We start from the raw sequence: 15,979 nt of genomic DNA on the forward strand, positions 1-15,979 counted from the left end.
TTCTGAGGGACCTTGTATAAGGTTTTCCTTTAGCCAGTCAAAAATCTTTTCAGGGCTTCCTGATGTCTATCTTCTCCTTTTACAAGGGCTTAAAAATCTGAAGGGATTTTTTTAAAAGGATTTATTTATTTATTTATGATAGACGTAGAAAGAGAGGCAGAGACACAGTAGGAGGGAGAAGCAGGCCATGCTAGGAGCCCGACGCAGGACTCAATCTCAGGACTCTAGGATTGCACTCTGGGCCAAAGGCAGGTGCTAAACCGCTGAGCCACCCAGGGATCCCCGGGAATTTTTTTTTTTAATCTTGATTTGTCTGCCTCAAAAGAAGGATTATGGATTAGGTGATGAGAAGAAAGAGGATGGCTCTGCCTAGGACCTCACAAACCTGAGCTTGTAGAATAGAAAATCAAAGACTCAAGATTCAGAGTAATTTTTTTTTTTTTTTTTTTTTTTTTTAGGAGATGTGCAGTGTTTTGGGGAAGACTGCTATGCATTGGCTTTTGGCGTTCCAGGATTACTTATGGTGATAGCTCTTGGTAAGTGCACTGGGACAGGGAAAATTAATAACCACTGATGCCTGCTACATCAGAAATACCATGTAAGCACTTTACACAAACCATTTTATTCAATCCTCACACTAACCCTATTAGGTAAATATTATTGTAGGAACTTTCTCTAGATAAATTAACTGAATGAAGTCAGAAACTTTAGAAAGCGGGGAATAAAGGAAAGAAAAGGAAGGAAGGAAGGAAGGAAGGAAGGAAGGAAGGAAGGAAGGAAGGAAGGAAGGAAGGAAGGAAGGAGAAGAGAGGAGAAAAGAAAAGAAAAAGGAAGGGAAGGGATGGGGAAAAAAAAGAAAAGAGAAAAGAAAAGAAAAAGATACCCAAGGTTATATAACTAGGAATTTCCTGGAGATCTTTTTAAAAAGACTGATCTCTGTCCCCCATATGAGAGCAGTTAAGTCAGTATCTCTGCACATTGGGGCCTAGGTATCTATAATTTTTAAAATATCTAGATGATTTTAATGTGTATTCAAGGTTTAGATCCACTGCTCTACACTACTATATGTAAGGAAGCAAGGAAGGTAATGAATCCTTTCTCTCAAACTAGCTTATTTATCTGGTAATTAGAAGGCATTTTAAATTCTTCTAAAGTAGCTTCTAGGTTTAGCTGTTTCTGCTCTGCTGGCAAGGAGTTTTCTCTTGATCAAAGAGAATAAAGTGGATTGGATAAGTAGGTGGAAACTGGTGCAGCTTAGATCAAGTGCATTCTCTTTACCACTGACAACTCAGTAATGGAAGAGTTGCTTAGTTTACACAGTCTAAAGGGAATCTTGGACGTGATTGTTCCTAATCATTGACCTGGAAACCTGTTCTCACTCTGAACCTTTGAGTGATACACCCCCCACCCCCCCCACCCCCCCACCCCTCCACCCCTCCACCCTGGAAGATATCCAGTCCAAGCACATAAAGAGCTCAATAGAGGAAGAAAAAGGCAGAAACTCAATGTTCAGTCCTGATTATTTTCTAACCAGGGGGTGGTTAATAGTAATAGTCAGATTCTAATTCTAATTTCAAGTTAGTTTATGTGTTATTCCAGGAGAGCTGTGATAATACATTCCTTGCTTCCTTCTTCTGTTAAAGCCAAACATTTTCCCAAATATTGTCCAGGTTTTCCACTTATTAGTGCTATGTCTCCTCTGGATCATGGCATAATAGTAATATTAACATATTGGAGTAATTATGAAGATCAAAAGAATAAAGTGAAATGTTTTATAAATTATGAAATGTTAAATAAGTACTGTTTGCTGTCCGTACTCAGCAGTTCAGTTTCCTGGGTACCAATAAATAACTCAATTCTCTGGCCTTTCATTATAATTTAATTAATTTATTTTTTCATTCACTGATTCAACACACACTTATTTAATGAACTTTTATGTGTCAGATCCTTTGCTATCTATTGGAGTCACACTGGTGAATTAGAGAGCCACAGAGCTTATGCTTTGAGAAAACTAACATAGTCCAGCAGGAAAAAGGAGACAGACATAGTAGAAATTTACAATATAGTCAATGTCACAACTGGGGAAGTATAGAGAAAGCTATGGGATCACATGGAAGGGATGTCTGACTACAACTCTGAATGTAGATCAGGGGCAGCCCTGGTGGCGCAGCGGTTTAGCGCCGCCTGCAGCCTGGGGTGTGATCCTGGGGACCCGGCATTGAGTCCCACATCAGGGTCCCTGCATGGAGTTTGCTTTTCCCTCTGCCTGTGTCTCTGCCTCTCTCTCTCTGTCTCTCTCTCTCTGTGTCTCTATGAATAAATAAACAAAATCTTAAAAAAAAAAAAAAAAGAAGATCAGAAAAAGTTTGCCTAAAGAAATGGTATCTAAGGTGAGACCTAAAGGATTAGCAGCAATTAATCAAAGAAGACAGAATATCTGTAGGACAAGGAGGTGAGACATAATTGTGACATATCTGAAGGCATTAAAGGAATTCAGACTGCCCCAGGTATAAATGAAAAAGATAAAGAGGAGAAACTTAACAGAAATGAAGATAATGAAGAGCCTTTTAAATCATTAAGGAATTAGAACTTTATCTGGAGAATAGAGTAGGAAGCTACAAAAGGATTCTGAATAAAGAAGTGATTGTTAGATCACAGTCCCTGACTGTAATGTGGAAAAAGAATTGGTTAAAGGTGAGGCAAGGATATTATTTATCTTGATTACTGAATTTTTGGCATTCTTTAAGATTTTGTGCTCAGGGTAAGTGATTCACTCAGCTCAGACTAGTATCAGCCCTGGTAGAATTGACAAAACTTGATGATTGGATGAAGTGATGGAGAAAATAAGTCAACACTGAATGTAGGTTTCTGACTTGAACAACTAGGTAGTAGTGGGATCATCATACTAATGAATTTAGTTTTGGACATGTTACATATTAGATGTCCTTGAAACATCTAATTGGAGTTATCAGTTATCTGGAAATACAGTTTTAGAGCTCAGAAGAAATATTTGGACTACAGGTAAAGATCTAGAGCTATTAGTGTATGGATAGCAATTAAGCCATGATAATAGATGAAAGGGTGATGGGCACTGGGGGGGGGGGCACTTGACGGGATGAGCACTGGGTATAATACTATATGTTGGCAAATCGAACTCCAATAAAAATATACAAAAGAAAAAAATAGATGAAATAACTAAAAGATAATAAGATTAAAGTAAAAAGAGGGCTAGGATAGAACTCTGAGGAATACCAGCATTAAAAGATAGGTAAAGAGTAGGGCACCTAGGTGGCTCAGTCAGTTAAACATCCAGCTCTTCATCTCAGGGTTGTGAGTTCAAGCCCCAAATTGGGCTCCACACTGGGCATGGAGACTACTTTAAAAAAAAAAAAAAAAGAGATAGGCAAAGAGGAAAAGCCAACAAATGAAACTAAGAAGGAGTGGCCAAAGTGGTAGCAGTTTTAAGGGAATTGTTCAGGGTTGTGAGTTCAAGCCCCAAATTGGGCTCCAGACTGGGCATGGAGACTACTTAAAAAAAAAAAAAAAAAAAAAAAAAGATAGGCAAAGAGAAAAAGCCAACAAACGAAACTAAGGAGTGGCCAAAGTGGTAGCAGTTTTAAAGGAATTGTTCAGAGTAACAAATGTTACTGAATGGGCAAGTGAGATCAGAGAGAAAAATGCCCATTGAATAGAGCAACAAGAAGGTATAGTTGAACGTCAGTTATGGTAGATTGGTGAAGATCCAAAACTGTTTAGAGTGGGAAGTGAATAAGAGGTGAGAAAGGGAAAATGGTATATATAACTGAATGTGACATGGAGTCAAGAGAGGATGTCAGGCATGCTTGATTATTATTAGGGAGACTCTAGTAGAGAAAGACATTAAAGATGTAAGGAAAAGATAATATAATTAGTACGAAAGCACACATGGCAGGATTACCTTTGTAATGATGAGGAACATCAGAACATCACCTTCAACTAACTGGAGGGAGGAGAGGATAGGTGTGGGGATACAGGAATTAATAGGTTCGGTGGCAGGAAGTTAAGATAATTTCCATTTGATGGCTTCTGTTTCCTTTGTGAAGTGGGAGGCAATGAGGCAATATCCTCTACAGCAAGGAAGAACTAGAAGAGAAACTTAAAGTTCCTACTCTTCTTTAGTTAAGTGGCCTTGATGTTCAAATGTGGTCTTACCCAGTTTATCACCTGGCCTTCCTTTTGTTACCCCACTGTCCCCTACACTATTGAAATTTTTAGCCTCTTTTTAGGATCATTCTTAGTTTCAGGAGCAATCTTTTTTCCCCTCCAGAATCTTCCTCTTGTCTAGATACCTCTTTATCTGCCCACTTGTCTCCCAGGATTAGCATCCTTTCTCTTAACCACTTTTTTTTCTGTCAGCAATAAGAAGGCTGTGGTAGATAAAGGGTAATATTTGGAGAAGCTTTGGAGAAACCAAGAGAATGATTTAAAAAAAAAAGTGGTCAAGTGAATATGAGAGGAATAGAGAGTTTAGAAAGTTAAAGTAAGGAAAAGTAAGGGGATGCAGGCATTCTGGTGCATAAAGATACTGGAAAGTGCTACTGGTCACTGACAAAGACATCTTGGTAGACGATCTACTAGAGGGACATGTTGCTGGAGTTGAGAAATCTATTAAGGAGGAAAGTACATCTGGGATGGTACCAAGATAGAGTCTTCCTGCTGATTTTAGTTAATAAACTTGAAAAAAATATATTTACTATTTAATAATTATAAAAATAATATCGTCTAATTTCTGGTCATTTGGAAAAAAGAAAGAAAAATGAGAAAATAAAATTAGCTTATAATTATCTGTGGAGATGTGGTTAAAGAACATGGGGTAGGGATGCCTGGGTGGCTCAGCAGTTGAGCATCTGCCTCCCTGCAAGGAGCCTTCTTCTCCCTCTGCCTATGTCTCTGCCTCTCTATGTCTGTCATGAATAAATAAATAAAGTCTTAAAAAAAAAAAAAAAGGGATCCCTGGGTGGCGCAGCGGTTTGGCGCCTGCCTTTGGCCCAGGGCACGATCCTGGAGACCTGGGATCGAATCCCACGTCGGGCTCCCGGTGCATGGAGCCTGCTTCTCCCTCTGCCTGTGTCTCTGCCTCTCTCTCTCTCTGTGAGACTATCATAAATAAATAAAAATTAAAAAAAAAAAAAAGAACATGGGGTAAGGAAAAGAGAATAAGCTCAAGTACAACAGTACAGAAGAGAATTTTTTTGTAGGAATGATGAATAGTGGTTAGAATGTAGAGTACTTAAGAGAAAATAATGAAGCATAATGTGGGAAATCGTAGATTGAGGTGAGCTCTACAGAGGCCATATCTTTTTTATCTTTAGTACCAGGAGTGCCTAGCACAGTGTATAGTGCAAGAATGGGTGGATGAGATGCTTTATGGTGATTAAGAGCATAAATTTTTGAGTCAGGCAGGCCTCAGGTCAAAAATGCAATTTCTGGCATTTTCTAGCTATGTAATTTGTACAAATTGCCTAATTTCTTTTATCTTCAATTTCTTTAATAAAATGGAGAGAGTAGTACATATTTCTTTTTTCAGGTTAAATCAGTTAATGTATGTAAAATGCTTAACATTTTACATATAATAATAAACTTTAAAGATGGTTAGTGATAATAATAACCATCAGGATAATAATGAAGTTGGGAAGGGCTTTCATGCCAGGAGTTTGGGCTTTTTAGGTAGGTCCTGGAAAGAAGGATTTAATTTGGCATCAGATAAGAGAAGGAAGAAACCAGGGATTGAGAAACTAGTCGGTAGCCATTTTTCTTTTAAAGGTTTTATTTATTTATTCATGAGAGAGAGAGAAAGGCAGAGACACAGGCAGAGGGAGAAGCAGGCTCCACGCAGGGAGCCCCGCGCGGGACTCGATCCGAGGTCTCCAGGATCACATCCCGGGCTGAAGGTGGTGCTTAAACCGCTGAGCCACCCAGGCTGCGCTAGCCATTTTAATAATCCAGGGCAGAGGTTGTGAGGTCCTACACAAGAGTTGTGGCAGTAGTCATGCAAAAGAGCAGACAGGAAATACATTGATGAAAGAATCTCAATGAAAAGTTGATAAAATATCAGATGTAGAGTTAGAGAAGACAGATTTCAGAGATGATTTCTATTTCTGTGATACAACAAAATCTCAACAGATTACTTCCCTTAAGAACTGACCTTTTTAGGGATGCCTGGGTGGCTCAGCAGTTGAGTGTCCGCCTTCAGCTCAGGGCGTGATCCTGGAGACCCAGGATCAAGTCCCACGTTGGGCTCCCTGCATTGAGCCTGCTTCTCCCTCTGCATGTGTCTCTGCCTCTCTCTCTCGGCGTGTCTCTCATGAATAAATAAATCTTTTTTAAAAAAAGAACTGACCATTTTATTCTTCTCTTGGCTTCCATAATTTGTGTAATTCCAAAGTCAGGAAATTTAATCAGTCCCCTCCCATGAAAAGATTTGCCGGTCACTCCTACACTTTGGCAGCCTTTACTTAGCACTGACATACCAAATATGTTAAGCAAGAAGCTAAGAACCTTTTTTGTGTATCAACTGCAGTTGTGTTTACAATGGGAAGCAAAATATACAGAAAACCACCTCCTGAAGGAAACATAGTGACTCAAGTTGTCAAATGTATCTGGGTAAGTCTAAATTGTTTACCTGCCTTTTTCAATCAATGGGAAAGAGATGCTATGCTGAGCATAAAGACCTTCAAAAATAGGTATTCATTTTTCCCAAAGACCTCTGTTCTACCTCTGTACCTTTTGCCAAACTGAGATTAATCCATCTTCCTCTGTGCCTCTACTCAACCATTAAGTAAATAATAATAATAATGTAACCGTTTTTTTTTTAATTGGCAAATACCTTCTGTAATGTGTATGTGTTATATATGTTGCCAAAAGGACATAAGAATAGATAAAATTATATCTGAAATATTCTGAAATTCAACGTCTGATGAAATCAAAGAGTTGGAGTAAGTTACTTAAAGTATGTGTGTCTGAGGGAAGGGATAATGAATTGGAAAAGGCAGGGGTGGTTTCATTTGTCTCTCCTCTCTCTACCATAGTTTGCTATTTCCAACCGTTTCAACAACCGCTCTGGGGATATTCCAAAGCGACAACACTGGCTGGACTGGGCAGCTGAGAAATACCCTGTAAGTTGGAACTGCAGAAATATCTTATGGTTCCATGGAGATTTTCCTAAGTCCAAACTGATTCCCTTTTGTTCCATTTGACCTCTTCTCTTACTGTTCTAGCACATTTCTACTCTTAGCAAGAAAACCAAGTCTAGCAATTTAGCCTGTTCCTTCTTTTTGCAGAAGCAGCTCATTATGGATGTGAAGGCACTGACCAGGGTACTATTCCTTTATATCCCATTGCCTATGTTCTGGGCTCTTCTGGATCAGCAGGTAAAAGTAGTTCTTTTGAAAACTACCCCTTCTTTCAGCCCTTTTTCCCTAACAGGAAAAAGATTTCTAATAATAACATTTGTCTGCTCTAGGGTTCACGATGGACGTTGCAAGCCACCAGGATGAATGGGAATTTGGTGAGAAAAGATTTCCTAGAGAAATTTATTATTTTCTTCATAATAAATACATTTCCTTTTTTTTTTAAGGAAAAATTATTTCTTTGTGTTTTTGCCTGAAAACTGACTTAAGATCAGAAGAAAGGTGCCTTTAACATCAAGGTACTGAGTAGGCAAAATTTAAAAAGTTACTCTAGAAATAAAAAATAGAATCTTATCTTGAGAAACCAGGACTATAAGGATGGAAAGGTTTAAATGTATACAAGGAAGTACTGAAAAGATAGTAAATGAAGTGATACAGGCTTGGCATAGAGATTGTTTGCTCTCATCTAAGCCTTCCTGGGGCACAGCAGGCACAGGCTTGATTTTGGATCTACTACACATTTAGCCCCATTTTCAGGCAGGGATCATGTAGAGGACCTGGAAGGGCAGTATTTTGTACATGGGTAAGGAATGGGAAAGTTGTAAACAGTATTTTCTGTTTTTCTTTCTTTCTTTTTTTTTTTAGATTTTATTTATTTATTCATAGAGACACAGAGAGAGAGGCAGAGACACAGGCAGAGGGAGAAGCAGGCTCCATGCAGGGAGCCGGATGTGGGACTTGATCCAGGGTCTCCAGGATCACGCCCTGGGCTGCAGGCGGCGCTACACCGCTGCACCACCGGGGCTGCCCCAGTATTTTCTGTTTTTCTAATCTCCATTCTTTGGCAAATTCCAAGTTTCATCTCTGCTTTCAATTGTACTGTTTAGATTATTATATTGTTTTTCTACCATCTTAGTTGCGAAGAAGGCAGGGTAGAATGATGCTATTATTTTATCAACCAGTCTATTTGGAGTCTGCCAAATACAAGTTTACTTTTTCCCTTTCTCTTGTCGTCCAGAATTTACTATGGTTGTTCTCTTGTTGACCCCCTGGAGAACAACTTTGGAAACACTATGTATTGGTGGAAGTTTTCATCTTAACCATGTCTGGTATCACACATTACCACCTACAATTGCAGTGACTAAAATTAACAAAACACACTGACTCTATCTATTCTCTCTCAAGAAAAAGAGTATTCTCTCTTAGGCCTCCCTGTCTTTAGCAAATATAGCCTGAAGCCATTCCCAGTCTGTTTCCCCAAATACCCTTAAAAGCACAATGTGGCCCTGAACCAAAGACCTGGTAGATTTTATCTTTTGTGTCTCAACTGCCAAAGAGCAATTTTTTTAAGACAGAGATAGCACAAATGATGGGAAGGGGCAGAGGGAGAAGGACAGAGAGAAACTCAAGCAGGCTCCACACTCATCGCAGGTAACTAGCAGTATTTTTGATCTAAGCTTTACTTGTCTTTAGCCACCATATAATTGTAATTCATTATAATGTTTCAGGGTTTTTTTGTGCTCCAGCCGGACCAGATGCAGGTAGGAGATTTCTCCATACTCATGGGGATATATGGCTTTCCTCATCTATACGTCTATCTGAAGTATTAGGATTACCAACCATAATTGGGTGTTTGTGTCCTTGTATGTTGAGAAGGGTTAAAAGGACAGGGATGAAGATATTCTCCTTCAGCCCCACACTTCTCTTTCACATCCTCTTTTAAGTAAGCAGCTCCTGCCGAACTCCAAGGAGAGTGACTTTTGAGCTCACAGGAAAAGTATAAGCATTGGATTTTTTTTTCCATGTTAAGGTAGGATCTTGGAAATATTGTCTAACAAAGTGTAAAGCTTTGTTGTATGAGTAATGAAGTCAGAATCTCGGTTTATTGGTAACTCCCAGTTCTTTTTTTAACTCTTGTTTAATCACCAATTCTTCCTTCTCTCCTTTTCTCCATGACATTTTCCCTTGGGCTGGGAAACAAGAAAAGTGAAAGTAGGAGGGATGTACTACTAACTGATTGCCAGAAAAAACAATTGAGAATGAAATTGGTTCTGTAAGATATTGATTGATTGATTGATTGATTGATTGATTTTATTCATGAGAGACAGGAAAGAGAGGCAGAGACTTAGACAGAGGGAGAAGTAGACTCCCTATGAGGAGCTTGTTGTGAGATTTGATCCCAGGACCCAGGGATCATGACCTGAGCCAAAGGCAGACACGCTCAACCACCGAGCCACCCAGGCACTCTAGTTCTGTAGGATATTTAGAGGCTGAGGTACTATGCAGGGGAAATTAGAGTCCTGGGTGTAAAGGGACTGAGAGATATGGAATCATTCTGTACTTAGTATGATGAAAGTATGTTTGAATGTTAGAGAGAGTGCACATAAGCAAATGAGAGCATATGCTTACATTCAAGATAGAAAAACACTTATAACTAATCCTTTTTACCATCGTATTACAGGTACTAAATCCTCTTCTGGTTCTTATCTTCATCCCGCTGTTTGACCTTGTCATTTATCGTCTGGTTTCCAAATGTGGAATTAGCTTCTCGTAAGTGCTCACTATGCCTTTGTGGCTCAGATTGACTTAATATTTGCTCAGCTTGATAAGATTCAATGTCAGTACTTTTCTACTTCGTTGATTTGTTTTTGCCTTCTCATGTTTCTGCTTCAATGTATCCAAGTTAATTAAATGCTTATTGGTACTGGAGAATGGGAATTGAATGTAACTAATTCTCATTATGGAGAGTCCAAGCCATTACTACAGATTTAACTGTGTGATGCTGAAGGGGTAAATCTAAGCTTCATGGAAAGTCAAAAGTATGTGAGAATAGGCTCCTAAATCCACTTGCTGCTTTGTTCATGAAATGTTGCCTCTTCAAAGAAGTATAAAGCCTCTGATGACAACTAATCCCCTTAAATCTTTTATTGTCCATGTAAAACAAAGCAAATACGTGGTAAGAGTGAAAATAGAGTTGTCTCTACTGCTTTTCTCCCATTCTAAATAGAAGCACTGGGTGTTGTATGGAACTGTTGAATCACTATATTGTACACCTGAAACTAATATTAAATTATCTTAACTAACCGGAATGTAAAAACTTTAAAAAAAAAATGTTATGCTTTGAAAACTTGACAGAGGAGGGTTTCAAGCCTCCTCTAATTCTTGATTTAATAGCAATTTTTTTGATGGCCATATTAGCATATTCAAATGACCTTTTGTCATTTACTCATTAGTTGAGCAGATTATTACTGAGATTAGCACCAACGCCATGCAAATACAACAGCACAAATATTGCCCTGAAGGAGTTCACTGTTTAGTAAAGGAAGTAGAACACATGCAAGGATAATTATTACACAATGTGAAATATATCCAGTGCAGTAAGAAGGGAATTAAAATGTTAGGGAATTATAGAGAAAGAAGAAAGTCTTTCCTGCTGCCAGAGTCAAGAAAGACTTATGAAGGAGAAGAAAATGGGGTAATAACTAATGTATAGTACCTGGCATATGGTAAAGTGTCCAAAAAATCTGGCTGAATTACTATTATTTTCTGGTATGATGACAATGGAAAGAAAGACCATCATAAACAAAAGTTGAGGTAGGAAAATGTTCAGCATGATGAGTAGAGGAAGAAAGGATATATGAAGGGAAGTTCTAGGAAATACTTTGAAAAGTAGCTAGGACCAACTCAGGAAAGGTCTTTAATGGTAGGCTTAGAGGGTTTTGATTTTATCCTTTAGAGTCTAAAGTTTAGACATAATTGTCTCTCCCTTTCCTCTGTAGATCGCTTAGGAAAATGGCTGTTGGTATGATCCTAGCAAGTTTGGCATTTGCAGTTGCAGCGGCTGTAGAGATAAAAATTAATGTGAGTTCAATAAATCTTAAGCTCCATGAGGGCAAGACCATATCTTATGTTCTCTCTTCTGACTCGTTCAATCTTGATTGCCTGGGACCTAGAACAGTACCTGTTTTGAAGAGGATGCGTCATAACTATCTGTGGTAAATAAGTAGATAAGGGATTGAACAGCAATGTAAAATGAGGCCCACCTCCCACCTGAATGATTCAGAGTATATTGTCAAGGAATTCCCAAACACTAATCCAAGCTCTCATCTCTTTGGGAAGACAGGTTTTTGAATATTTGGTAGATCAAGTAGCCATTATTGGGGAATGAGGTATGAGGTCACAACTGAGTCGAAAATCATGGAGTTTGTCATGTAGTATCTGTGCTTGCTGCACTGAGCTGGTGTTTCCCCCTCCAAACTGCCTTCAGCGTTTTCTAAGCCAAATGGTCTTCAGAGAGAGAAAACTATGTCCTCCCGACCAGATGGACTAGACTGTCAGAGATAGGACTGAGAGATATGTTCTCATTGTATGGGAAAAGTTGTTGGTAATTCTGACATGTGATCTCCGTCCTAAGAAAATGACGCCACCGCAGCCTGGTCCCAAAGAGATTTTCCTGCAAGCCTTGAATCTGGCAGATGAGGAAGTAAAGGTGACAGTACTGGGAGATGAAAACAATATTCTGTTGGAAGAGTCCATCAGATCCTTTCAGGTGAGATATGGACTTGAATAAATTAGAAACACATTCAGATTATGCAACAAGATGACAGCATAATATAGTGGTTAGAAGTATACCCTTGTCAAACAGTCAAACGGTCTCCAGTCCAATTCCTGGTTCCACCATTCCCTAGCTATAAGACTCTGAACAAATTTTATTTTATCTCTAAACCTCAGTTTCAGCCTCTGTAAAATGGCAATAATTTTTATGCCATGAGCTGTTGGAAGGATAACTATTATATGTAAAGAGTTTAGCATAGTGTCAGGGACATTGTAAGGTCTCAGTAGGTTTTAATTTGTATTGTTATTTCAAACTGCCTCCTAATATCACATGCTCTGGAAAGATTTGGCTTGCATATTTTCAGATTACCATACATATTCTGAAATATTTATATTTTTTAAAGATTTATTTATTTATATTTTTAAAAGATTTATTTATTTATTTATTTATTTATTTATTTATTTATTTATTTTAGAGAGAGAGAGAGAGTGTATGAGTGGGAGGGGGAGAGGGAGAGGGAGAGAGAATCTCATGTAGACTCCTTGCCAAGTGCAGACCCTGAGATGGGGCTCAATCTCACAACCTGAGCTAAAACCAAGAGTCAGATGCTTAGCTGATGGTGCCACCCAGTCACCCCTGAAATATTTACTTTAAAATATTATCTTTTAATGATGAAAATAATATATATCTATTGTTGAAAATTGGAGACTATATAGAAAGACATAAAAACCACTTAAAATTCCATCATCCAGAGATGATCAATTACCACTTTTGTATACATGAATAATTTCTAAAAAGCAGTCACACTCTACATGCTATGTTGAACTTTGATTTTTTTTCTTAACATTGAGTCATAAGTATATTTCTTATGCATAAGACATTAGATAATTTGAGAACATGATTTAATGGATAAATGATATTCCATTTTATGGATATACCATGGTTTATTGAAGTATTTCCTTATAGGTATTTAAGTTTTTATTATTAATATGCATAATCCTATAATAAGCATCCTTACTCATAAATCCTTATGCATGCCTCTGATTACTCTCATATGACATATTCCTAAAAATAGAATTAGTAGGTTAAAGGGTAAAGTTGAAAGTATCTGATTAGCTTACCCATCCTGGGATGCTATGAGATAGTGACAGGGTAGAAAGTGAATGTGACAATTTCTTCATTCTACAGAAGATGCCACACTATGCCCAGCTCCACCTAAAGACAAGAAGCCAGGATTTCCACTTCTACCTAAAATATCACAATATGTCTGTCTATACTAAGCATTCTGTGGAGGAGAAGAACTGGTACAGTCTGATCATTCGAGAAGATGGAAAAAATATTTATAGCATGATGGTAAGTTAAAGAGTAGCTTAGGTTCCAAATTGTTATCTGAGAATATTTTGATCAGCTCATCAATCAATACCTTACCAAAGATATGCTTGATGATCAGATTTTCTGATTATAAGTTCCTTGTCATCAGCTGTAACTGATTTTTACTTTCCTCCATTATAGGTGAAGGATGAAGAAAACAAAACAACCAGTGGGATGACAGCCTTAAGGTTCGGTTGTCAAGGAGACCCAAGGCCACTCTGTTTTGAATACTAGTCTCTTCTGATCTGTGGGGCTTCAGATAAAGCAGCTTTACATTCTACTTGTCTTGTACAGGGATTCTGTCTCCTAAATATCAAGGGCATTGGTGTCAGAAGCATATTCCAGAACAATGAGAGGCAGATAGGCTTGCTTTCCCATATGGTATTAAAAAGATGACCCTGTATCTGTATATGCCCTCTGTGCTCTGATGCATACATCCCTTTCTGTTGAATTTTATCCCCTTATTTTTCTCTCAGGAAAATAATTGAGTACTTTCCTCTCTGTGATCACCAGAGAAAAATTTAGAAGTGACCAAATAATCCTCCCTTCATGGTTGCTAGTTGAATATCTCTTATTGTTACAGTGTTTTTAAAGTATAGTTTTATTATAAACCTGTAGAGGCACCATGGTGTTGTAAAGGTACACCTTTGGAGTCAAAAGACTTGATTTCGAATCCAGATAAGGCTGAAAGTCATGTCAGATGGCCAAGGAAAGTTATGGAGATGGAGCACCCAAGAGGTCACTTGCTCTCTGTAGCAGGAAATCTAGCATGAAATAGATACACATGCCTATGGTCACCAAGATCACATGGTTGCTGTTGAGATTAGCACTTTGGAGGAGAACTTCTAATGGGATGTCTGAACTTTGCTGAAGGGTGGAACAATCATTATAATTTGCTTTTGTATATGCTTTAGAAAAAGTATACAGCTCAAAATAAGTAAGGCAATAGTGAGGATAGGACTTCCCTGGGTTGGAGAGCCATGGGAACCATTGGAACCTCCAGAAAGGGAAAAAAGGAAATTTCTAGATCAGTGCAGGGTTATCTAAAGTTCAGGAATCAACATTAGGGGTTCTAGAGGAAACTGCCCTTCTTATCTTAAGAGAGATTAGTACAAAAGCTATCAAAATACCAAAACCCATACTGAGGAAACAGTTTAGGGAAACAGGTCCAGGTGACTAAAAAGATCATTCTAGAAGAGTCCAGGATTGTCTGCAGATTCCAAAATGAGCCTACTAAGGACTGGGAGTCTAAGTTTTATATAAGTCAAATCAGACTTCATTTATAAGAGGATACAGTATCATTTTTAGGTAAATACTGGTATATATATTTTTTGTTTGTATACATAATTATTTTTCTTAGTGGAGTCTCCATTGATGAATCCCACCATTATAAGAGGGAAAGAAATTGGATGCACCTAAGCCGGATTAGCGAGGAAACAGACTTCCATGGGTGATCATGATAATGTCCATCCTAGCTAGAGATGATGCGAGGGTGTGGCAGATGGAAAACTAATACCTCGGGAAAGATAAAGTGAAGGATAACTAAGACTACTGATTATTTCTTACATTTGAGTTCATTTATTCATCCACTTAATATATATCATATACATTTTGCGTGCCCAAAACCATTCTAGTTACTGGGGATATAGGGGTAAACAGGTGTCCCTATTTGTGAGGGTTTGTCTGATATGTAACAATGTCTCTACCCTTAGGTTTGTTAATACTTTACATAAGGAGATCAACATCTCCCTGGGTACAGATGTCTCCCTCAGTGTTGGTGAAGACTATGGTGTGTCTGCTTACACAACTGTACAAAGTGGAGAGTAAGAGCATTATCCTGGTGGAGATTTTATTTTTATCAACAATTGTTCTTAAATGTTTTCTCTCCATATAGATAGGGGGATTAGGTATATCTCAGCTAATTTTGAGTATACTCAGGTTCACTGTTTTGTACTGTTCTACTAATTCATAAGACTTGGAGGAGAAAATTTTTTATGAGTTAAATAAGAAAACTTAGGGCCTGAAATCCACAAAAGACGATGATTTGTGCCTATTTTATTTAGATTTAAAGTGTAAAAAAATACTAATAGGTAATGAAGAACTCAGATCAGTGGCAGAAAAACCTGGCATAAAAATAATCCACTCCTAGAGACTTCTCTTTAAAGAGAAATGTTGGCTTTGATGCTTGACTCACCCTGAGTAGAAAGATGAGATCAGCTTTCCCCCTGGAGATGGGAGTGCTTTTCTAGGTTGTGGTGTTTATTCTAATTAAAATTGTCCTGTTCCAGATACCCTGTGGTACATTGTAGAACAGAAGATAAGGACTTTTCACTGAATATGGGTCTACTAGAGTCTGGTGCAGCATATCTGTTTGTTATTATTAATGTAAGTAGCTCATGGCCACCCCTGCTCTCTCCTTCCATATAACTATATTTATATCTATGTATCTATATCTGCATCCGAATTTATCCTATAATCACATACTTATTTCTAGTGTAAAGTGATAAGTTCTATCATGACTTTAGAAAGCCTACTAAGGTCTCTAGAAGGGACGTTAAAATACATAACATTGGCAGTAGGCATATAATAGAAATATAGAATGATATAATATGTGGCCTTTTGTGTCTGGATTCTTTCATTTGGTATATTTTTCAAGGTTCATTCA

The 15,979-nt window shown here is 38.0% G+C and overlaps 1 protein-coding gene across 2 annotated transcripts in view; it reads left to right on the top strand.

Annotated features, from left to right (window-relative positions):
* The window catches only part of SLC15A2 (solute carrier family 15 member 2), a 36,593-nt gene that overhangs the window by 11,283 nt on the left and 9,331 nt on the right, over nt 1–15,979 (top strand). For both annotated transcript variants that reach the window (XM_038583000.1, XM_038583001.1), the window contains 13 exons: nt 459–536; nt 6,560–6,642; nt 7,068–7,154; nt 7,320–7,409; nt 7,502–7,546; nt 8,897–8,929; nt 9,850–9,938; nt 11,168–11,249; nt 11,803–11,937; nt 13,132–13,296; nt 13,456–13,502; nt 15,027–15,137; nt 15,603–15,699. In XM_038583000.1, coding sequence (XP_038438928.1) covers nt 459–536; nt 6,560–6,642; nt 7,068–7,154; nt 7,320–7,409; nt 7,502–7,546; nt 8,897–8,929; nt 9,850–9,938; nt 11,168–11,249; nt 11,803–11,937; nt 13,132–13,296; nt 13,456–13,502; nt 15,027–15,137; nt 15,603–15,699 — 1,142 coding nt within the window. The remainder of the gene's footprint in view (nt 1–458; nt 537–6,559; nt 6,643–7,067; nt 7,155–7,319; nt 7,410–7,501; nt 7,547–8,896; nt 8,930–9,849; nt 9,939–11,167; nt 11,250–11,802; nt 11,938–13,131; nt 13,297–13,455; nt 13,503–15,026; nt 15,138–15,602; nt 15,700–15,979) is intronic.

Source organism: Canis lupus, chromosome 33 (assembly GCF_011100685.1).
Source record: "Canis lupus familiaris isolate Mischka breed German Shepherd chromosome 33, alternate assembly UU_Cfam_GSD_1.0, whole genome shotgun sequence".
Classification (NCBI taxonomy): Eukaryota; Metazoa; Chordata; class Mammalia; order Carnivora; family Canidae; genus Canis; species Canis lupus.